The sequence below is a fragment of the Agelaius tricolor genome, unplaced genomic scaffold (assembly GCF_023055355.1).
Source record: "Agelaius tricolor isolate 1412-34295 unplaced genomic scaffold, bAgeTri1.0.p SCAF_2, whole genome shotgun sequence".
NCBI lineage: Eukaryota > Metazoa > Chordata > Aves > Passeriformes > Icteridae > Agelaius > Agelaius tricolor.
Window position 1 is genome coordinate 69,877,820 of NW_027269262.1, and position 23,445 is coordinate 69,901,264.

The 23,445-nt window shown below is 39.0% G+C and overlaps 1 protein-coding gene across 5 annotated transcripts in view; it reads right to left on the bottom strand.

Moving 5' to 3' along the window:
- The window catches only part of OXR1 (oxidation resistance 1), a 355,200-nt gene that overhangs the window by 285,561 nt on the left and 46,194 nt on the right, over positions 1–23,445 (bottom strand). For 4 of the 5 annotated variants that reach the window (XM_071421385.1, XM_071421381.1, XM_071421378.1 and 1 more), the window contains one exon: positions 5,093–5,212. The exons of the other annotated variant lie outside the window; for it this stretch is intronic. In XM_071421385.1, coding sequence (XP_071277486.1) covers positions 5,093–5,212 — 120 coding nt within the window. The remainder of the gene's footprint in view (positions 1–5,092; positions 5,213–23,445) is intronic. 5 annotated transcript variants of the gene reach the window in all.

Consider the following 23,445-nt stretch of genomic DNA (forward strand, 5'->3'; position numbering starts at 1 on the left):
TCTTCACAGTCAAGTTTTCCTTGCACCCACAGTCTGTAAGCTCAGTGCAGAGCATGCATTTGCTTTGATCTCACATCTTTCTCCTTCAAAATAGCTACATTTTAACCAATAGCCTGGCTAAAGCCTGGCTCTAAATCAATGCTTCAGGAAAGAGAGGAGTAGTTGATTTCTCAGGCAGCATGATTAATTTATCCCAGCAGTGGTGTACAAAATAAGGGTACTGTCTCCTAATTCATCTGGGTTTGCTTTACAGGATAGCAACAATATTCAAAGAGCAGAAACTGCTGAAGAGTTATAGAGAGCATCCTGAGAGTAACCTGGAAGGAGAGCAGGCCCATGTAAGACATTTACACCGTTCAGTTGCAAATTTGCACGGAGTAATTCCTGTGTATAATTTTGTCATTATATTGGCTTTCAACAAAAGCTCATCTGATACACTCTCAAGATACCCCTAAGCCTTAACACTACTGATAAAAAGAAGTCACTTCTCTAAGAACTCAAATACTGCTATGAAGGAAAGTATTGCTATACGCTGATGACAGCAGGATGAAGGAATCAATGTAGCTGTGATAGCTGTAATACCGCTGCCATTGAAAACAGCACTGAAAGCGGGGAGAACAAGGCTTCAGTCCTGACAAATAGAGAAAAAACAAAACCTGTGGGGACCCTCTGTGTTTACTCTGTCTCGACAGTTTACATGCAGAGATTCTGGCATGAGCAACTTTCCATTGTTATGCAATATGGCCTGACCTGAAAAAACCTTCACTTTACTCAGCAACTCATTTCAGGCTTGAATCAGTGAACCAAAGATGAAAGATCAGCAGTTTATGCAGTATAATTCAGCTTCATCAAGCACACCTAAAATATGAGAATGGATGTTGCAAAACTAACAGCTCAGAGTCAGAAGATCTTATTTACATGATCATCAGGAAGCTTCCTGCCTTTTCAAAACCTTACTAAACTTTGTAGCATAAATGCAAGACTTGCATAGTGATAAGCTATATATTGGCAACAAGGTACATTGGTTTGAAGATGATATCCACCGTAAACTAAAATTCTATTAATGCTAACAAAATGCCAGTACTGAGACACTTAAAGCATCTTTGCAGTAGTTACAGTTGTATCTTTATCCAGTGCCTGTTTTAAAGCTGAGGTCTCAGTGTTTTACACCTTTCATACAATATCATGTTTTTTTCATGTCACACATGAAGGTAATCATGGATTTGAAACGTGAATCTAGTCCACTGCATTATTTAGTAAAATCTCACAGCAAATGCTGCAAGCCTTGCTCTCTCCCTTTTCAGTACAGACAGTTGCACAAAGCCCAGCACATTCCCAGATTCAACCCTGAAGGAACTACAACAATCTTCTACTTAGTGACAACTTATATTTTAACTCTTTGTGCATGCCAATTAAATGTCAGCCAAACATTTTTCTTTCTCTTTCCAAGAATGGCTAGAGACCTGGATGCAAGCAAGTTACAAATACATAATATTTCACAGAATGTGTGTTTGTATATATATATATATATCTTTTCTTCAAGGAGAACATAAAAATTTTGAGCACTAAGTTCCTCATCCATTCATATGAAAGAAGTGGGAGACATCCATTTTTGAATTGTTTCCTCTTCCTCCTCAGAAGGCTTTTTTCTAGAAGTTCTCAAATGCAGAAGCCACAGCTGTTTCTCCAGTTTACAGTTGTTCCTTTATCCTATTCTGCAGTTCCTAGTCATATTCCATCTATGGTTCTCTAAGGCAGTATCCTTCAATGGCATTCTAGATCTTGGAAAAGATGAGGAGTGCCCTTGGGAAAAAGCCTCTTGCTCCCAGTTGTCTCCCTGGAGTCAGAACAGGCAGTAGCACCAAGAGTTCTGAATCTGAGAAATTTAATATTAATTGGTTCACCTGGAGATATTAAATACTTGGACAATTTATGGGATGTTGTGGTGTGAAGCAGTATCCTGTTTCACCTTTCCCAGTCCCTCAGGTGTACCAACCTCTCCCTTCCCCTTGCTAAGTGCTGTCCATCAATCTTAACATTCCAGCAAGGGCGTCATCTGGTTGGTCAAGTACCAAAGATGCTGCTCAGCCCTGGGGTCATTGGGCTACCTAGGTGTCATTGTCCTCTGAGACTGCCCCCCTCCCACCTGGTTGGGCACACCTGCCCCTTCCCCTTGGCTTAAAAAGACATGGGACCATGCAGTCAGGATTCTATTGTAGCTGTTACAAGATTCAGATCTGTGACCCTGGAATAAAACTCTGGATTAAACCCTACAGCAGAATCCGTCTCCTTTTCTCCTTCACCATCGCCTAAAGCCTTTCCACCAGAGGTAAACTTGAGTTCCTACTTGCCAGGACTTGTTCCAAGTGCCAGCTGCAGCATCCAGCCAGCCAGGGGTGTCTCTGAGGTGAAACACCACAGCTGCCACCTTTGGCCCAGCAGCAAGGGCCGGACAAGGCCAGGCACGTTCCATCCGGTAATATTGGGATCATATTTCAATAATGGGTAGCTCTGGCAGTCAGAATATATGAGATATACATTTTGAATAGTTTGTAACTAGGACAGGTGTGGGCTGCTTTTCAAAATTCTGTTCCTAATGCAAAGGTTTCTGGGACAAATTTCAGATTCATTTTTAAATTCTAGAGACAGATTTCTTCAGGTGCAAAAATGTATACTTTTGTTCTTGGCTTGTTCTCAAGAGCATATAAATTATCTTAAATAATTCGAAAAGAAAGCAACCTCCATTTAAATCTTACTATATTGTGCCAGACCAAAATTAAAGTTTGGCAAATGGTACAAACTGAAAACAACATGGTACCCAGTTGCTAGCAACATACTGTGAACAGATAGTTGTACAGTATGACTTTTAATTATTGAAGGCACCACTTTAAAGGATTATAGTTTCATATATTATCATAGAATCATAGCTCCAGTGGTCCCTTAAATGAATAACAAATTTTACTCTTGTAAGACTGACTTCCTACTGTCTTGATCAGTGGAAGCAGTATGTAAAGTTACTTTATATATATACTTTATATGTTACCTATAGTACATAGGTACTATATTAGTGAATAATTCATACTGGAATTTACTAAACACCAATAATTTCCAGTAACTTTCTGTTTTATATATGCATGGAGCTCTAAGTCTTCAGTAACAGAAACTACTTGACACAAGAGAAAATATATTTAACCCTCCTTTACACAAATTTCAAGCAAGCATTATATTCTTGTTTTAATCTTAATAGCAGTATATAGGGACGAAAATGTTCTGGTAACACTGAAGATTCATTTTTTCTTTAGTTGTGTCAGAGGTAACCACTTAGAAAGAAAGATACAATTGCACCATTCCTATACAATGCACACCAGACCAGCTCTCATTCATTCAGACTCACATTCCTCCAAGTAAACAGATGCAGCTTAAAGGTAGAAATATTACCCCCCAACATAGAATAATCCCTGCCAGCTCTGTAGGGTTCAAATACAGGAAGATAAAATCGTATTGCTGAGAACCTCTAGAGATTTTAAGTTATAGAAATGTTTCTTTCAAGACTGCTCTTTTCTCAGGTTTTATTTCATCACTAGCAATGAAAAAGAATCAACCAACTTTTCCTTCTTCCTACTCATCCTCAGTCCTGTGTATAGGAAGGCACTTTGGACCAATTTCCCCTCATTTAACCCTTCATCTTGTGCCTTACTACAAGGTTGTTCTACTGGGAGACTATTTTTGAATACTTTCAACTCCCTGTAAATCTTGACGTACACTGGCAGAATTACACACCTGTTACCTGCCTTTCCGTGGTTAATGTATTTCATGTTGCATTAAAATATGTTTTAGAACATGAAACATCCTGCCAGACATGGGAAGAACACAAGAATAATTTTTCCAGAACAGTTTGTGTAGTGGCTCCATCTATCAGGTCATGAGACATTGAAAGTCACTGCAGGTCACTGTTAAGCATCCTGTAACAGAAATGCCCAAAATTGCATAGTTTCCCTGTAATGTACATTAATGTTGCATTATAATTCCACGTACCATAGCTCTTTGGTTGTTCTATGACTCAGACCTTGCCTCATTATTAATCATTTCTAAACCAAAAAATAAAGATTAATGTGTGTACTTTCTTTAGCCACAAACACCAGTGTAGATAAAGCACAATATTTGCTCTAGCAGTGCTTTGCACTCTCCATACAAGCACATAAATGACTAGCCTCTTTTCTACCTTGTAAAAATGAGGTTCATAAGCAGTAATTGCTCTACTCTGTATTCCTTGCATGAACTGCTAAATATTATATTTCTAGTAAGGTACTCTTGCATTCTAAAGATAACTTAAATGCATCCTGCTTTCATAAATAATATATTGGTGACTCACTGATGTATCATAAGACACAGTTAAGTAAGAACCATCTGGAAAACAAATCAATATTAGGTATAGGACTGTTTTAACATCTGTTGGTTCCTTTAAAATGAGATTGTGGAGACTTGTTAAACAATTAGTTTCCAACTTCTGCTTCCACTTACAATCACATCTACCACATGTTTTTTCCTTCATGAAATTAAGTTAGTTTCAATCTAAGCACAGTATTGTGGTTCTGAAAGCACTGCAAATGTCAGCCATAGGATGTCGTTGTCATTGAGCGCACCTGAATGGAGATGTTGGTGCAACAAATAGTCTTCGGTGTGAGAGAATGTTTGAGCTTTGCATATACTGAAAAGCAGCTGAAAGCAGTGTAAAAATCCCACATAAATCAAAATAGAAAATATTAGAGAAGGAGTAAGTGAAGAAACTAGAAGTTACAATGTTTAGGTAAGGCCAGTATTGCTTTAAGAAGCTTTTAAATAACTTTTCCTCTGGCATGGATTTTTTTAATTTGATAATTGAAATCCGTATGTATAGTCATTACCAAGTGCATTAAAATGATGTAAAGACCAGAAAACCTATAACTTCAAGGAGCAATATGAAAAAGGGAGGCTTGTAAAGTGAATTTACACTGCTTTCCCCATGGGTTTTCCAGTTTTAGCACATACCCCTTCCCCATTTTCAGGTTGACCATGCAGCTGAAACAACATCATCAGTGTGTACATTTCCCACCAAAAAGTTCGGGTTCTTTCCTCTCAGCTCTGTATCTACTGAACACACTTTCGTTCTTGCACTCCTGAAGTCCATGGTAGGCAGGCAAGGACAGACACTTCTTGTTGGCGCTCTCTGCTTCTGGAAGATAAGAGGGAGACAGCACAGAGTCTGGGTTTTCCACAGACACCAGTTGATTCTGCCTGGAGACTGTCTTCCCTTCTTTCCCATTAACTCACCCAGTATCTTAGAAATTAATGTATCCCAGAATGAGGATCTGTCGTCATTATACTGTAAGAGTTCTATTGTCATTATATTGCAAGGGTTCCATATTGCTAGAGTTTCATACCTCCTTGATGTTTCTCACAGGCAGCTCCTCTAGGCACTGACTCTTCCTTCTTCTCACAGTAGCCAACCAACTCCAGTTCCCCCTCAGCCAACCAATCCACTCTATTATGGCACTCTTCTTATTGGCTACAGCTGTGGCCTGTTAAATTCAGGCCTGCTCCTAAACCTTAATAATTAGCCCAGCTGAAAGTCCTTAGGGGTAAGATTACTTTCTATACTACCTTTATTTTCTTATATTCTATCCCCCTACAATTCCCCCTTTTCCTTTTAATTACAGAGTTGCAGCATTTCTAGAAGAACATGTTCAAATAAATTAACATTATGACACATTCATATATTTCATTCAGAACTAGTAATTATACAAATGCTCAGATAACATATTACAGTACAAATATATATATTTCTGAGTGTTGGTTCAATTTTGCAGCTTTTCTCAGTTTACAAAGTACTTCAAAATCTTTCATAGTCATGCTTAACAAACATTAATAGCTGCAATTGATACATTTCACCAATCAATAAACACATTGTACTAAATAATAGAGCTACTCTTTTTCCAGTTCTCACAGTTGCTCTAGTAAATGCTCTCCTTCCACTTTCAGTTTTATTGCTCTTCCTCTTTCAGTTCTCTACCCAGATCACCATGGGATCATGTTGCTTAATGTTTAAGTCTTCTTTCCTGAATCACCATGGGATCACATTAGTCAATACTTAAGTTCTTTTCCCAAATCACTGCAGGGTCATGTAGTTTAGTATCTGAGTCCTTTATCCCAAATCCACGGGGTCACCATTTGTTGTTATTATATTGCAAGGGTTCCATATTGCTAGCGTTTCATACCTCCTTGACTTTTCTCATATGCAGCTCCTCTGACTCTTCCTTCTTCTCACAATAGCCAAGCAACTCCAGTACCCCCTCAACCAACCAATCCACTCTTTTATAACACTCTTCTTCTTATTGGCTACAGCTGTGGCCTGTTAAAGTCAGGCCTGCTCCTAATCTTTAATAATTAGCCCAGCTGCAACTCCTTAGGGATAAGATTACTTTCTATACTACCTTTATTTTCTTATATTCTATCCCCCTACAAGGATCATTTTACAGGTATTTTCAACTCCCTTCACTAAACATACATGTGAGAGGGAAAAAAAATTATTCCATTAAGCCCCTAGTGTGAAAATTTGAATTTAGATCAGTCCAGCACAGGTGAAAACATCTGAACATACGTGTTATCAGACACACTGGGTTCTGTCCTAGTATCTCATTTTCTAGTTATAAAAAAGCTTAGTGATGTATACTGTCTACATGTCAGGTTAAAAAAAAAAGTGGGCACAGTCCAGAAGTACACACTTCAGAAATTACCCCCAACACCCCTCTTTTTTCATCTATCATTAACCCTAACAATAGCTCAGTGCTAGCAACAATCCAGTCATATCAACAATGTAATTACTCAAGTCATTCCTTACAGTCTGTTCAGGAGCACATAAAGATATGAGGAGCGTGGCTAACAAGACAGTAGTTTCTTAACTGGTTCAAAAAGAATTCAGCATTCAATTCTCAGAAGACAGAGGCACAACCTCCTTCCTGATGCTGCAATTTTATTGGTTTGATCCATAATTTTCATTTTCTCCTAAACTCTGACTTTTCACTCTTAACACTGACTTTACACTCATAAAAATTGCATAGGTATCTCCTTAAAGAGCCTCTTCCCTCAATAGATATAATCCTAACACTATCCCTAAACTTAACCCTAACCTGAGTAGAGAAGGTCACCTGTGGGGTGTCTCCTTTGCCATGCTCCTGATGTGCTCCCCATGGAGATCCCCATGCTGCTGAGAAAGCTGCACAGCCAAAAGCAAGGCTGAGCTCACCAATGCTCATTGCACAAAGGCTTCTGCCCTGCTCTGCTCCACACACTCTCCCCGTGTCAGAAATCCACCTGGATTGCAGGTCCTCTTCCTCTTCCCCTGCCTGCAGATCAGCTTTGGGCTGATCTAGATCTCACAAGCTCTTCCTGCTGCTGACAGAGTCTGCCTGAGGAGCAGAGCTCTGCCGGCCCTGCTGTGTCCCAGAGCAGCTGCTGTGCATGGCAGTGGCTGCCCACACACCTCCTTGCCTCCCCACCAGCCAGGAGACACGGCCCAAGCAGCCTTGCAGCTTCTTATAGGGAGTAATGCAGCCTGCAGACAGCTTACAGGTGCTCCAAGGCACTGCTAGAGAAACAGGAGTAGCTTTTCCCTACATGCAAAATGCTGTGTGTGCTGCACTATGTGAGGAGGGCCTGTGGCCTCAGCCCTGCAGAGTCCTCATGCTGCCCCTGGCCAGCAGCAGCAGTGGCAGGCAGGCTGGGCGGGGGGGCAGGACACTGAGCATCCATGGAATCACAAGTGCACCCTGACTGCTGGGAGGCAGATGTCAGCCTGACAGCAAGTGCAGGCTGGCAGGGCAGCTGCCAGTCAGTCAGAACATGGTGCTGACAATGCCAAGGTCGTGGATTGGGTCCTTGCACGGGCCATTCACTTAAGAGCTGGACTCAATGGTCCTTGTGGTCCCTTCCAACTCAGAATGATCTGTGACTGCATTTCAGTGTAAGTTTGGGCAACCCCTGAGGTTCACAAGCTTTTCTCACCTGCAGCTCCCAGCGTATCCTCTCCTTGTCAGACCTTCCATCCCTGTAACTTGATTATCTTCCCCACACACTGGTTGTCATTGCTTTGGGAGGATCCAACATGTTTGGTGCTCATTCTCTGTAGACGAGGTTTCTCTAGAAAGGAGACTTCTTCTGCACAGCTGGCCAGTATATTGGGGCAGGCACTGTGCTGCCTCTACCCTCAGACACTCTATCCACCACTGATGGTGAGAGAGGTCAGGCCAGTCAGGGTTGTTCTGATGGTTCTTCCAGGGACAGGAAAGAGTGAAGAGCACTTTAAAAAAGGAGTTAGATGTTACACTTCAGTGTAACATCCTAAAATTCTTCCTATAACGTGATATTAGGGATCTGCATTTAAAGCCCACTATTATTATTTAGAATCTGCCATTAGAACCTTGCTGGTTTCTCATATCCCACCATCTCCTGGCCTTCCTGAGTTACTATGAAACCAGACAGCTGGCAGAGCTAGCCTAGAGGCCTGAAGAAGGGACTGTGAAAGGCAGGAGGTGCTGTGAGGATCCTCTTTGTCCATGGTGCCCAAGAAAAGCCCTGGAGAATAACCTCACCTGATTTCAAGAGCTGTTGCTTCTCAACAGCAGAAAACCTCACCAGAGTAGGATATACTGCAGCCCTGCAAATGCAGAATTTTAGAGAGTGTGGGTCATTATGCGTCAGCTGTGGTTGTGAGAGGGAGAGGCAAAGATCATTGCCAGATCCTTGCCAGATCCTGGTGATCAGGAGGGGGACAAAGCAGATGTCCTCAGTGTGAATCCAGTGACAAGCCTTCCTTGCTCTTCCCTCCTCCCCACGTGGTCCTCCCTCGCAGCTGCCCAGCCTGCCAGCCTTGACCACAGGGGGAGTTTTGCACTGCCCAGGACACATGGAGAGAAAAGTGAAACCTCAGGGCTGGAAAGGCCAAGACAGGAGCAGAGCACAGCCAGAGTTGGGCCTGTAAGCACAGTCCTGATTTTGAGGGTTGGTAGGGGAAGATGTACATACCTATGAAAATGCCTTGTATCCAGATAAGGATGATTCCCACAGGTTTTTCTCTTTCTGTGTGCTTATGCAATGTTCTAAATTGGCCATGAGGGCATGGTTACTTACTCCAAAAGGCCACTGTGGGCGGAGGCATGCAGGGTGTCTGAGCATTTGCAGTGTGTGCATATGAAAACATGCCACAATTTTTTCCTGCTGATCAGGGTCATATACAACTGTTTATGAGGTAATTTGGTTTGCTTAGCAATGTTTTTGTACTTCTCAACTACAAATGTTGGGCCAGAACCCTGCAGTGACCCTGAGGAAAGGGACACATCTGAAAACCAAACACCCAGGGTTGAATTTAGCAAGAGCTATTGCCCAGTCAGTTCATCTGGACTGCTCCCATTTCACCTGTGCACAGAAAGGCACCTAATTGTAAAATGAAAGCAGTATAAATCTCAGGGAATGTGATCTCTGTGGACAAAAAGTACCCCGTTGTAATAAAAATCTTATGGCAGACCACACAATCTCTGATCTGACAGTCTAAAGATTGTTTTAAGAAATGGCTTCTCACTGCTGAAGTACGTGACCAGTAGTGTCAGACTGACTCCATCAACTTTCTATGCAAATCTGCTCAAGTACTGAAAGACTTTCTGCTAACTGAAGTCTTAATTTAAAAGAACAATTGTTCCTAGAACAATATTCCTGTGAAACTTTCAGTGAAGGAAATCTTCTTTCCCTGTCTTAATTTCATAATTGACTGTTTTGAATGAAACTTTCCAAATGTCATCTTGAAGTAGCACCTGGCAGGCAACCATGAGAATGAGAGTCTAACACAGTTATAAGTAATTGGAAGCAGAGTCTTATAATGCAAAGTGCCAGGCAAGCTTAATAACAGCCTCTGTTGCTAACCCTCTATGAGAGAATGGAATATTTTTATTCACGAGATTGGTTTTGCTGAAGTTGTGTAGGTGGCAGATTTTAGCATGTGCAGAATAAATATTTCCTGAGAAATATCACTGAAGAAGAAATTAATTTGAATTATTAATTAAGGTGTTAGGCTAGCCAAATTAAGTACAGATAATGGTCATATTAATTATTCTGCCATTTCACTGTTCTCTTTTATACCTAGCTTTTTAATAGCACTGCAGATCTCCCTCATCCTCTTCCTATCCTGATCTGACAGGAGAAAAGGCATGCAAAAGTGTGGCTTTTTGAAAGGCACCTTTCTGCCTTTCTGTAAAGTCAATAAATTTCCATGTAATGTATGAAATAGTTTTCACTTCAGTTTAGTAGGGGATTAAGGGAAGGATTTTACCTCTTCTGAAGTGTTTAATAAAACCAATAGCAATATATATTTTCAAGAGGATCTTTCTATGCTTATCCAGATTCTTTTGATACTAGATGGAAACTAGTAACCGCTTTCAACAGGTTTGGAGTCAGTCCCTAAACTGTTATTACAATTTATGAAAGTCTGAATTCCATGAATAATTGATTCATTCTTCAGAAGCAGTTGTAAATATTTTTAGACCAGCTTCTGAGAAGAAACTACACACACACACACACACACACACACATACACTCACAAAACCCAGTTAAAACTGTGGCAATGGTAATGCTCTGCTTTAGTTCAGACTCATGGCAAAATCTGCAGAGAAACCATGCTACAAACCTGCTTTGCACTCATTTCTACACTTATCACTGACATAAGCTCACTACCTCTTCTCTTTTTTTCTAAATAAGACGTGCAGGAATGCTGTCTTACATTTATTGTGAGATTGGCTGCTTACCTGATAGCACAGGATTCCTCCTGCTATACTCACACTATCTTTACATGGAAATAAAAGCTAGTAGATGAGCAATTTACCTTCATTGTGGGCTGTCTAATCCAACACAAATCAATACACTAGTTTACATGAACAGGTCTTGTTGGCCATATTTTCTCTTCATAATTTCATAGTCTTTTTAAACACCTTCCTATCTTGACTCTTTTGTCACATCTCCAAATGTTTTCTTGCTGTGTAGGCAGCAGACCTATATTTGGCAAAAAAGAGTTGTGAATCCTAGAGCCAAAACAGGATACAGAAAGGTCCATAAAAACATAGCTGACAGATCTGAAGCAAGTCTGCATTTTGAGGGAGAGGATGAAGAGTTTTCAGCAGGAAGACAAAGTTCTGAAATCAGTTTTCAGTTCAGTTTTCATCTGCAAAGCAAGATGGCTACAAATATGTAATATTCATGCTTACTTAATGCCATGGATTAACCTCATAGATGAAGAAGGTGAATATATATTTTTTAGGAAGACTGAGAGAACTTTGTTTTGGGGTTTTGGGGTGGCCCCCCAGAGTGGCACTGTGCTCTTGCTGCTGCTGAGCCCTCTTTGCCTTGATGCTGCAGGTGGGTAACCAAGAGATGAAGGTTTTCCAAAGGGAAGAGACAGAGCAGCAGTACCAGGTTCAGAGAGCAGCAGGCTGAAGAGGCACAAGGCACCTCTGTAATCAGTAGCCTACAGGGTCAGGGCACTCTAGGCAGGGTTTGTGGCACTTTGGTAGGGTTTGTGGAGTGCAAGAAGAAAGCATTGCAGCATTCTTCTGTGGAGAAGAGGTAAAGCTGTGGGAGATCTCAATCACATCTGGGGGAACAGAATGGGCAAATGCATGGGGCAGGACATGGATGACAATTCTGGAGGAGGAAGTCTTGACAGGATGCAGAGGGATGGGGTCAGGGAAAGAAGGTATTGACATATTTGCTCACAGTATCATATGCTGAGAATGGGAAGGGCAGTTTGTCCTACACTGGATATGTTTAAAATAATTAATTAAAGATTGGGAACTGGCACTATGTCTGTCCCTAACAACACACTCTTCAGAATGCAACTAGAGCTCAAAGATGGAGCATGTAGATTTTGAAGCCTAAGTTCAGGTCACTTCAAAAATTATTTTTTCATCTTCTGCTCCTTTGAAGTAACTTTTCCATTCTGTTCAAGGGTATACACTGAGGAATGTGTTCAAGAGCTAAAATACCAGCAGAAACTGTACATGTATTTGCATCCTGTTCTCTAACTCAACACAGAGCAATGTTCTGTGCTTGCACTGTCCTTGGGGGAAATGGCTGTAGTGCAGAAAGAGTTCTTGTTGAGTCACCACATGGTGAGGTTGTAGTGATGAGGAATTAATTAGTCTATGCACTGCTGACCTGCCTGGTATTTTAATTACAATTTTTCATCTAATCATGGTATATGAAAGGAAAGCAACTTACATTTACATTTCTAATTCTTCTAAATGTGGGTGCTACACCAGTCAGTCATGCTGAGGGATTGACAGCAACTACCTTCATGTGAAAATTTGGTGTAGTGAGTGTTGTCATCTTTGTTCCCTTTTTGAGTTGCTAGGCATTATCCTGTGAACTTCTTAATTTCTCCTATGGCTTGTTCAGGGCTAACACCAGTATGCCAATTATATGACAACAAAATCCCCAAACCTTCAGTTCATGCAATAGCAGCCCTTTGGTGGAAGTGCAACAATGTGTAATGAGACATACAGAAAGTCACTGGGTAGCAGTGAGGGGGAAGAGGAGAGACTGCCATGAAAAAATGTACAGAATTTATAGTGATTCTCATAGCTCTGCATAAGACTTGTTTTAAAAATGCAAGATTTTTTAAAAAAATCAATAGGTCCATACAGGATGTTCCCTAACTCCTTTCTGCAGAGTTGCTCAGACATAAAGTGAAAAGCAGCCAAATATTGCTGTCCATAGTGGGGAACTTCAGGAAATGGTGGATTCACTAACAATGGATCTTCCCCAGTGCTTCTTATTGTTCAGGCCGTGCTTCTTTAAGTCATTAGATATATGTTGAATTTTCAAGTTGGCAGAACTCATATACACATACCCTCATATCATAACACAACAATTTCTTTCACACAGTTCCTGGGGGCTGAAAAAGGGAGTAGTATTTGTGACAAGATGGCAATGATAAGGCAGATGTGTCCTTGTACACAGTAGTAAGATTTTATGTCTCACCAAACGGGAATTCAACACAGCAGGAATAAGAAGAGAGGCTGCCAGTACTCCTCTTGGCACTGTTTTAATCTTCCACATGACCTTTCATGTGGCCTCTTCTGGTGCTCCCCATGATCTCAGTTATTCCTGCAAGACCTGTAAAAATTTTACAAAAAGAAAAATCCTTTTCTAAAAGCTTAGAAAAAGCTATTTAAAATGAGAATTAATACAATTTAAAATGAATGTACTTGATAAAAAATATATTTTATATATAGTATCTCTTAAATATTTTGTTTGTAAATTTAAAAAAACCCAACCTAACAAACCAGCAACAAAAGCCCCCTCTCTTACTAAAGATTTTATTTAGACTACTTTTTTAATAATTCTTTTCCTCTTTTTAATAGTCTTGAACTATGTCATCACAGCTTTAATTAGGATAACCTTTTATCTGTTTATGTTCTACAGTGACATTTGAAGATTGGCCTTCAGTGAGAGCTTTGGGTGATGTGCACACTGAGGCTTTGGAAACTTCTTCTGGACAAGCTGCCAGCAAACAATTACCCTTCTAAATGTCAATAAGCTAGACATCAATTGTCAGCTTGCATCATTTCTAAAAGCCTGCTTTCTCTGTAGATCACATCAAAAGCAGAATGCACACTTTAAAAAACAGAACTTGATTTTGATCATTTTTATCCCTAGGGACTTGGGTAAAGAGTGTTATAATTCAGAGCCTTTAAGTTACTCTTGTGCTGTTCCAAAACCAAAATATTTACAGATAATTTTTTAGAATATTGAGCATAGGCCCTAAAGTGGTTTTTTTAATATAAAGTTACATCAAAAAATGATGTTTACTGAGAGGAAAAATAAGCAATGGTAGTTTTAAGGAAGTATCAGTACTAACATTTGTGTGTGTTATGGGAGCATGGATTGGAAAGTAGTTGTGGCTGATGTTGAGTACATCTAGTGATGAGACCATGTGTTTTACAGATCAAAAATACTACTGTTGAAGAAAACACTATTTACTTTCACTGTCATGTAGCCATTTTTTTCCCATCTCATATTGATGAGTTGACTTCAGAACAAGAAAATCACTAATTATTACCAGCAAGGTAAGCTAATTTTATTAGCAGTAAGCTAATTTTAATTCTCTTGGTGTTACACTGTTTCTCTCTTTTGGCACATCCAGATATTTCTGGATTGGTAGGAGATGTACATTCCTTTCAGTAGGTTCTATGGCTAGGACAGCTTCTAACATAATCTTCCTCTTCATTGTAGTGATATGCTTGAAGAAGAAATTACAAAGTATTTCCATTTATAAAAATATGAAAATGAATGCTGTACTTGATAAATATATGTATTAATTAAAAATACCTTAAAATGTGAAGAAAATAGTCCACACAATGATTCTACCTTCCTTTCTTCCTACCTTTCCTGACTAAGGGACATGTATTTTTCAATTATTGACCATCCAAAACAACTTAAAACCCCCAACAGGGCCATAATCATGGAACCACAGAATGCTTTGGGTTGGAAGGGACCATTAAAGATCATCTATTCACAGCCCCCCTGCAGTGTGCAAGGACACCTTCCACTAGACCAGGTGGCACAAAGCCCCATCCAGCATGATCTTGAACAACATCTTGGTATGGGACATTCACAATGAAGATATCAGACCCACTTCTCTGGATACAGACTGTAAAATCTTAGTTACCTGCTTAACCAGCTACAACACACATTTAAAAAAGCTCCACTTGCTTTTGATGCTGCTACTCTTGCAGAAGCTCCATTGTCTGTGCTTAGATTTTGGGCTTGGCTTTGTCCTCTTAGGGTTTGATGGAGAAAGCAAAGCACAGTGTGATAATCCTGTCATTAGATCCTCCACCAACTTACACCTCTATGATGAACCACTCCCTTTCCCATTCCCTCTTCATGTGCTTTAATTGATATTCATTTCAGAGCTAAGAAAATATTTGCCCCAGAGATATATAAAGCATTTATGATTGTATTTCAAAGATTTATACTTGAATCCATAAATCTGTGACATAAGTCCCTCATATATCACCTCTTGATCACAGCACTTTACTTTGGCATGTGTCTGACAGACAAATTGATCAACTCTTCTATCCCAACCAAACCTCCAATATCCCTTCTTAGGTTCTCTTTTACTTTGGCCTTTATCACAACTGTCGAGTTACATTATGCTACCTCTCCCTGGTAATAAAATAAACGATGGGAGATGGAGAGATCCATTTAGTGTTGACTCCATCTGCAGAACTTGGAAGTCATTCAGTGGTTAATTAGAGATATGCTACTGATGTAAAGTTACTAACTTGACTTATTACCAAACTTCTCCCTGTCTACAGAGTTTTACCAAGTGTAATGATGTACTTTACCAGTGAGATGTACTGACATAACTCTCTACATATCATCAGAAATACTGTTAATATAATTGTTACCACTAGGAGCCAATCAATGGATGAGCTGAAGATCTTCCTCTTAGTAAGCAAAAAAATACATAATAGAATACATTTGTCTTACTGTTGGTTGCTTTTCTAATACAGACTTTTTCTCTCTGCCACATCAAATAATCTCTGTTAGTCTCTTTTAACTTGAATAAACCAAAGACAATATGAAAATTGCTCATCTGTGCCTTTGACTGTGTAGTGGTTTACCCCACCTGGCAACTCAGCCCCACATAGCTGCTTGCTGATTCTTCCCTGGTGGGAGAGAACTGAAAGGGCAAAGGTGAGAAAACTCATGGGTCGAGATAAAGTTTATTAAGTAAAGCAAAAACTGCATATAAGCAAAGCAAAACAAGGTGTGCGTTCACTGCTTCCCATGGCCTGGCAGGTGTTCAAACATCCCGAGAAAATAAAGGTTCCATCCCATTTAATGGTGTTTTGGGAAGAAAAACAACAGTACTTTGCACATCCTCCCTTCCTTCTTCCCCAGATTTATATTCTGAGCCTGATGCCATATGATCTGGGATATCCCTCTGGTGGGATATTCCCACCTTGCTGTGGGAATGGGGTGAGGAGAAGAAATAGTCTTGACTCTAAGCAAGCACTGTTCAGCAATGAAAAAAACATCCCTGAATTATCAATACAGTTTCCTGCACAAATCCAAACCACAGGCCCATGTCAGCTACTATGAAGAAAACTGACATTATGCTAGCTAAAACCAGCATGTGCTGTGTGAAGAAATGAATGTTACAATGACATGGCTGGGATGCTGTTGCAATTGGATTTGTATTCTACAGAAATCATTCATCTTTAGTAATCTAAAAGTTAGGCAGCAAGTCAAGGCTGTGATTGAGGCTTCACTATAGTCAGGGGATAGAGGGTGATTCCTGCCACCTCTTTTAGACATAAGCTCAGAATGAAATGAAGCACACTCTGGAGATGCATCCAGTCACACAGTGCACTAGAAACAGAGATGTGCAAATAAAGTTAGATAAATCCAATGCAAACACATTGCTCATGGCTGTTTAACAACCTGAATTAGCTTGTGCAAAAGTGAAACCTTACCATTGATGTCCACGGGACCAAACCCATTTTCAAACAGTAGAATAGTTATAATATTTTGTTACTGCCTTGTGCTAACAGTTGTGCTAATGAAAGTGCTGATATGTGATCACTGAAATTACTCAAGACATAAAATTGGATGACAATTATTTCTGAGGATGGATTTCTTGTTCACGCATAAATCTCTATTTCTTTGCCCTTCTTTCATTATCAGATAGCTCATGGCTCAGAAAGAAATGGCTTTTCCATTTTAGAGCTGGATTAGATCACTTCCATTGAGGAAGCATTATGAAACCAGCATAGTTACCTACTGAGTATTGACTGAAAGTTGTACTTGTAAGTGATTCATCTCTTCATGTGTTCCTAAGCACTTATTAAAAAAAATATAGGCCTAAGACAGATCAAATAGAAAAGGATAGAAGGGATTCAGAGGGATCAAAGTGAGAAAAGGTTACTCCCAAAAGCCTTCTGAAATGACAGTCTTCAAGTCTTCAGCACTGAACTGAAAGTACTCCAGTTATTATCTATTTGCAAACAGAGCTTGGAGCATGCCAACAGGGAAATGGTCTTTCCTCTGTAGGGATCATTCTATATCCCAAACAAAACCTTGTTTCTTAAATTACACTTGTTTTATGAATTAGGAACTTTCAGCTCTCTTTCTGCATTCCTTTTGCATTTGTATAACTTATCCTAAGTGTTGCTATGGTGTGCAGTGGGATGGCACAGCACTGATTGGAGCAATATTGCTCTAGCAGCTGAGCTTACTCAAAATGTTCTAACACTCAAGGTATTTCTGAGCATGCATAAAGCTTCATTTAGACTTGACATATTTTTTATGATATCTCCTTGTAAATTGTGCATTCACTGTCTATCATTATGAATTATAGGCTCAGGATGACACAATCTTTTCAAACAGCTTGGTTCAAAAACAGTTACTTTTTGTTGATAATCCCATCCTAAAAATCCACATTTTTTTAGTTTCAGGATATATTCTTACTAATATGTTCTATATTTATTAAAGATTTTTGCAAGTCAGTAAGCATCACTTTACACACACCCTAAATGATATAATTTGTTCAGAATTCTCAACATCTCTTCTTTTGGCTTATTCTGAATCTTCTGCTGTTCTTACCCATCCCTCATGAACTCAGACATCTTGTACTGCAGCATTTCATTTACTTTTTTTCATTTGTATGTTAACTGAAATTGAGGCTGTCAAAATGTTACTGCACATAACATCACCTTAGAGTCATGGTTTAAGTTGAAATTTGAGTTGAAACTTCCTCAAACAAGACATTCTCTATGTTAAATTTCATTAATGCCCAATCACGTATATCTCCTAGTGATAAGTTTAGCTACAATTATATCACTTTCAGAGACAGCATTTGAGCCTCTGTTCCCCATAGCCCAAGAGAATTGGCTGTGCTAAGGAGGACCATCTTCTTTTGTACCTATTCAACCTGCACTATTTTGTATAGAAAATTACTTATTACACCAGGGGCAGGACAGAAGATAGGGATAAAGGAGAGAAAGTGAGGAGCTGTATCTTATTAGTTAAGACCTCTTTTAGAGAGTGCAAATATTGGTGGTGGGTTGCAATAAATAAACATAAGAGAAAAATCCACCTATTTGAGACTGTTACCTAGTTTAGTGTCCTAAATATTTGGCTTACTGTACTTATCCAGGGTGTGATTTCAGGTCCATGATCTGGATCACACAGATCTGAACACATTTGCCTAAGTGTGTGGGTCACTTTGCTAGAATATGGCTCAGCAGACATTAGGATCTATGTTCTGTGGCACTTTGTTCTATTACCACTGCAGTGATGACAAATATTTTCAACTTTGGCCATAAACCTTAGGGAATTTTTATATTAAAGATAGTCAGTAAACTATGAATCTGCACCTGATAGCTATGTCTGTCCTCAGTGTGTTTATTTTTCCCTTTTTTTTTCCTTGAATAAAGCTTAGCACTTGAAAAAGGTACATTAGTTATGATATTTTAGGATCAAAGGCCTTACTCAGCCATCTCCAGTGAAACAGAATATTAATTGAAGTAGCCCTCTAGCAAAACAATTGTAATACACCTTTCAAATCTGCAGAGGGGGTGGCCACCTTTGGTATTCAGATTCAAAGATTTCATAGGAATGTTGACTTTTCCCTCTCTTCTCACGTTCATGATCAAAGAGTCCATAAAACTTCAGCTTTGATTAGCCTCTGTCTTTCTAGGCAGTACCACATGCACTGGCAAACTCTGGCCTGGATTTGTAATATTTTTGAAGCTGAATAATTCACTGATTCATTAATGCTGGGGACTGCTCATAGCACACTAATAAAAGTGTGCTCCCCAGCTGCCAGAATTTTGACAAGATCCAAGGCAGATGTGAGACATCTCCATGTCTCCTACCCTGCAAAAGGGCTTAATTGCTCTCTCACCACTCTCTCCCAGTGGCAGCCTCTGGACATTTTGTCACTCTTGTAGCATGAATTGTGGTTTACAGCTACTACTGAATGCAGCTGGTGGGATTCAATCTGCAGCCATGCTGCAGGCTTTCCAAGATATCTACATGGGGCTGGCAGAAATTGCACTGGAGCTGGTACAGCAGACCATTACCCTGAAGAAGACATAAAAGGCAGAGAGGAGAGATATCTGTGGCATCTCAAATGACAACACACACTTTTGCCTGGACAACCGAGTCATACCCAGTAAGCCAAGGCAGGAACACTGCAGGAATTCACAAATCTTCAAAGTGTACTGACTAACTTATTTTCCATCCTGTTTTAAGAGTATATTCTGATCTAATAGCCTCATTTCAGTGTGTTTTAAATGATGTATAAAGTGATAAACCCAACTCACTAGAGGCATGGATATTTTTCTATCATTATGCTGTTCAATGAAGTTAGTTTCCCTACTTGTTGCAACCAACACCAAGCCCCATGTCCCTCCCTGAAATTTCCAAAATAAATATTTTGAAGTATTTATGAGACATTTATCTTTAATTATTCCACTCTTCATCTTTGCAGGGTCTTGACTGCCTTGATCCTCTATTTCCAGTAGCTGCATTAAGGTGTATAAGCACATTTGCCTACACAACTTCCCTTATTACAGATTTTGGTTAAAGATACAATTAAGTGCAACTTATCATGTAAAGAGATGGGACTAGAAATACTCACAGTTCTTAAATTAAAATACTTGAAGGGTTTTTTTCAGTTTTTTAGTTCATGTAAACAGTACAAAATGTCAATATCAGCAATTATTTGGGTAGATCTGGCAAGTATCCCAGACAAGGTATAAGTGGAGTACAAAGATGGATTGAATATCTTTCCACAGTTTCACTCAGGTCTATTTTCTTCAGTTCAAATAAATGACATAAACCAATGTGGAAAGCTTCACATTAGTCAAATAATATCTTTGCTTTACAGTAATTGCAAATATTTACAGTCTTTAGAGGAAAGAATAACAGCATTGTTAATAACTACTGATCATCATTTAGGATCTGGAAAAATGTTCGGCCTGAAACCCTGAATTAAAAGAGATCAAGATATCACCTCCAGTTCTTTCATGTTTACTTATGCACTTGGACCTCAAGGGGAGTCAACTAATGCTTAAAATTATTTTAAAAATTCAAGCTGGTAGTATTTGAGTATATCTGGCCTGCTTCACATCCAAATTTAATTTTCCTCTTTTGTCTTTAGATAGTTATTGTCATCTTTCTTTATCTTTTTTCGTTTGAAATGTGCATTAGTCGTAGTACCTCTTTAACAAAGGTCATCTGGCTTGATGATTAATGCCTCTCATCTTCAATAAAAGCACAAAGAATACTAAAATCCTCATCAGACTAATTAGTAAGAATGCCCTTGAGCCAGCCACAAGTCTTAGTGAGGATCTGTCATGAGTTCACAGAACTGCTATGTCTGATCTTTTTATTTACTTCTTTTAAGTAATATCTGGTCATTCAGTGGAGATCACAGACACAGAAATCACTGGCTTGGGAATATCAGTATTTTTTCCCATATAGTTAATTTCAGTGCACTGAGTTGATCACAGTTTTCAATAATGAAAATTGCTCATATGCAGCTGATTATATGGCACAGTAACAAATACTGCCCAAGGAAGAAAAATAGAAAAATATAAAATACTTTACTTAACAAATTGAAGTGAAAAGCAATGAAGAAAAGTTAGTAATCTTCCAAAGATCTGTATTTTGTCATATAAGGAAAAATAAACAAAGGCACAGTGGTCAATTTATTTCTGGTTTTGCTTTAAGAAGGACTATATTGTGTTTTAATAACTTTTCTGAAGTTTTAGTCAGTCCTTTCTTTTATTTACTTTAGTTTTGCTGTCATTATCATTGGAGTAGTGTTTTTCCTATTCAAAATGACATAATTTACCAATGAGTCAGAATCATAGCTCCATATAGCCTTCCATTTTTAACATAGAGTAAAAACAATGAAAGATTTGTTTGAAGACAGAGCAACCAATCCATATGTGTCAGTGTCAGCTTACTTCTCCAGGTCACTTCAAGACTTGATTCATCACTTTTTAAGACTGCATAAACATCTCAGGAAATGTTAATGAGCACAAGTCTGCACTAAACAGTTCTAGATTTTGTTGTCATTAGCTGTCTGTTTAAATTTTAATTTTATCGCCCAATTACAAATTTTTGCCCAGAACTGAGATACTGGCATTTCTGAGAAGTAGCTCAGGATTTATTTTTAAAAACATCAAACTTATTCTACAGTTGATTAACAACATTCCACAAAGCAAAATCCAGTGAGATTTCTTTTACTTTTCAATATTTATGGTCTTGTTGTTAAGCTTCAGGATCAGCACTAAGGCATGTCTTCAGTCCTGGAACCTGCACTCCTCAAATCTTAAAATCTGTATTTTCACACATCATCTTATTTGTAGCTGTGGAAATTATTCTGTATCCCCAACATGCTTTATGATTTCCCAGTTGCATACTCTGGGATGGAATAATAGAATAATTTGGGTTGGAAGGCACTTTAAAGATCATCCAGTTCCAAACCCCCTGCTATGGGCAGAGACACCTACCACTAGACCAGGTTGTTCAGAGCCTCATCCACCAACCTGGTCTTGAGCACTTCCAGGGGTGAGGCATTCACAACCTCTCTGGGCAACCTGTTCCTGTGCCTCGTTACACTCACAGTCAGTCAAGAATTTCTTCTTAATATCCAATTTAACCTACCCGCATTCAGTTTAAAGCCAGTACCTCTTGCCCTGTCACTACAAACTCTTGGATAAGGTGCCTCTCCAGCTCTCTTGAGGCCCCCTGTAGGTACTGGAAGGTGCTCTAAGATCTCCACCGTGTCTTCTCCAGGGTGAACAATGGGACCATTATTTTTACTGCAAATGAACCATTAACTATATTTGCCTTACTGTACTCAGAAAGCTGAAACCTTCTTCTTCCTTTCTCTCTGTTAGGGCCCAGCCCACCCCTGGAATTTCAGGACTGAAATTTCAATTCCTGAAATCTAGATAGGTAGATAGAATTTTATTAGAAGCTTTGTCCCTGAAACAAACTTTCTATATTCTCCAACATGAAGTGCATAGTTTCTGCTTGTTGCTTGTGACTTGACTGTTCCCAGTATCAGCAGAAATACTGACAGTAACCCAAGAGCTCCAAGACCCATAAAACTCCAAGAAAATGGTTTTCCTGCCCTCCTTGCTACCCTTCCCCTCACAGCTATAAGACTGAATAGCACCTGCAGATTTGCCAGGCATTCCTGACATCCTCACAAAACCTTTTCTAGTTTTGCATTTAGTAGGCTTCCTACAAAAACTATGAAAAGTGATTTTGGCAGTGTCAGTGGGGTGACTTCACAGTAAAATTATTTCATCATTAGCTGACAATTCCAAACAGAGATGTATTTGAATAGGAAAGCAGGAATGACAGCTCCATCCTCTGACTTGCTGGGCAGCAGATCCTTTAAAATGCTGCTTTACTCTCAAAAGCAATGCTGCAAGTAACAGCATTGTGGGTTCTATTCTCTTTCGGGATTTCCATAACAAAAAGACGGGACTTGTAAGTGACAAGATGTTTCATCTAATGCCTCCTTTCAGAAGGGAAAGTCAAGTCATACAGTGACATACATCCAACTGTTAAAAGTATTAATAAACCCTTCTGTGTTTGCAATAGATAAAAAACATATTTGGTGATTCACTAAAAAAAGAAAAACCCAAAGCACTCCAGTTCATTTTCTTAAGAAGGTGTCAGCTCTGAAACATTTATACCAGGCAGAGTGTAATGTGGCCATTACCACAACCCAACAAGGTACAGTATACATAAAAACCATTACAGTTCAATAGGTTCTATTTTCAAATAAGATTAACTATTCAAACAAATTCAAATTGAACATATGACCTTTTTAGAAATGTGGTTTTAAAATATGATAATAAGAGGTAATTGTTTCAGCACTGCTGTCCTGAAATTTTTTTTTGTTTCTGTTTAAAAATCTACAACTTTCTCAGCAGGTCCCTATAGAACTAAGTTTTGTGGTTGATTATCTTTGATTATGCACCTGTAATTATATTTTGAGTCCACTGAAGAAGGGATTAGAATTTTTCTACCTGGTCAACAGGTTCAAGGCTAAGATATGAACTTTTTTTTTCAGGACCTAAATTTTACTGTTCCTTTCCAGAACTGTTTACTGATATTTCCAGCCTATTACCCTGCCAATAATGTTTCTATTATGAAAATATGTATGTTTGTGTCCAGATATGTTTATGGAGTGATTTTTCTCCTTCTAAAATTATTGCTTTGGTGGTTTGTTTTTTTTCAATTTTCATCCTCAATCACTAGTACATAATACTTTGTAGAGGATGAGCATCACAAATCATTAACATTGCTTTATTATTTGTT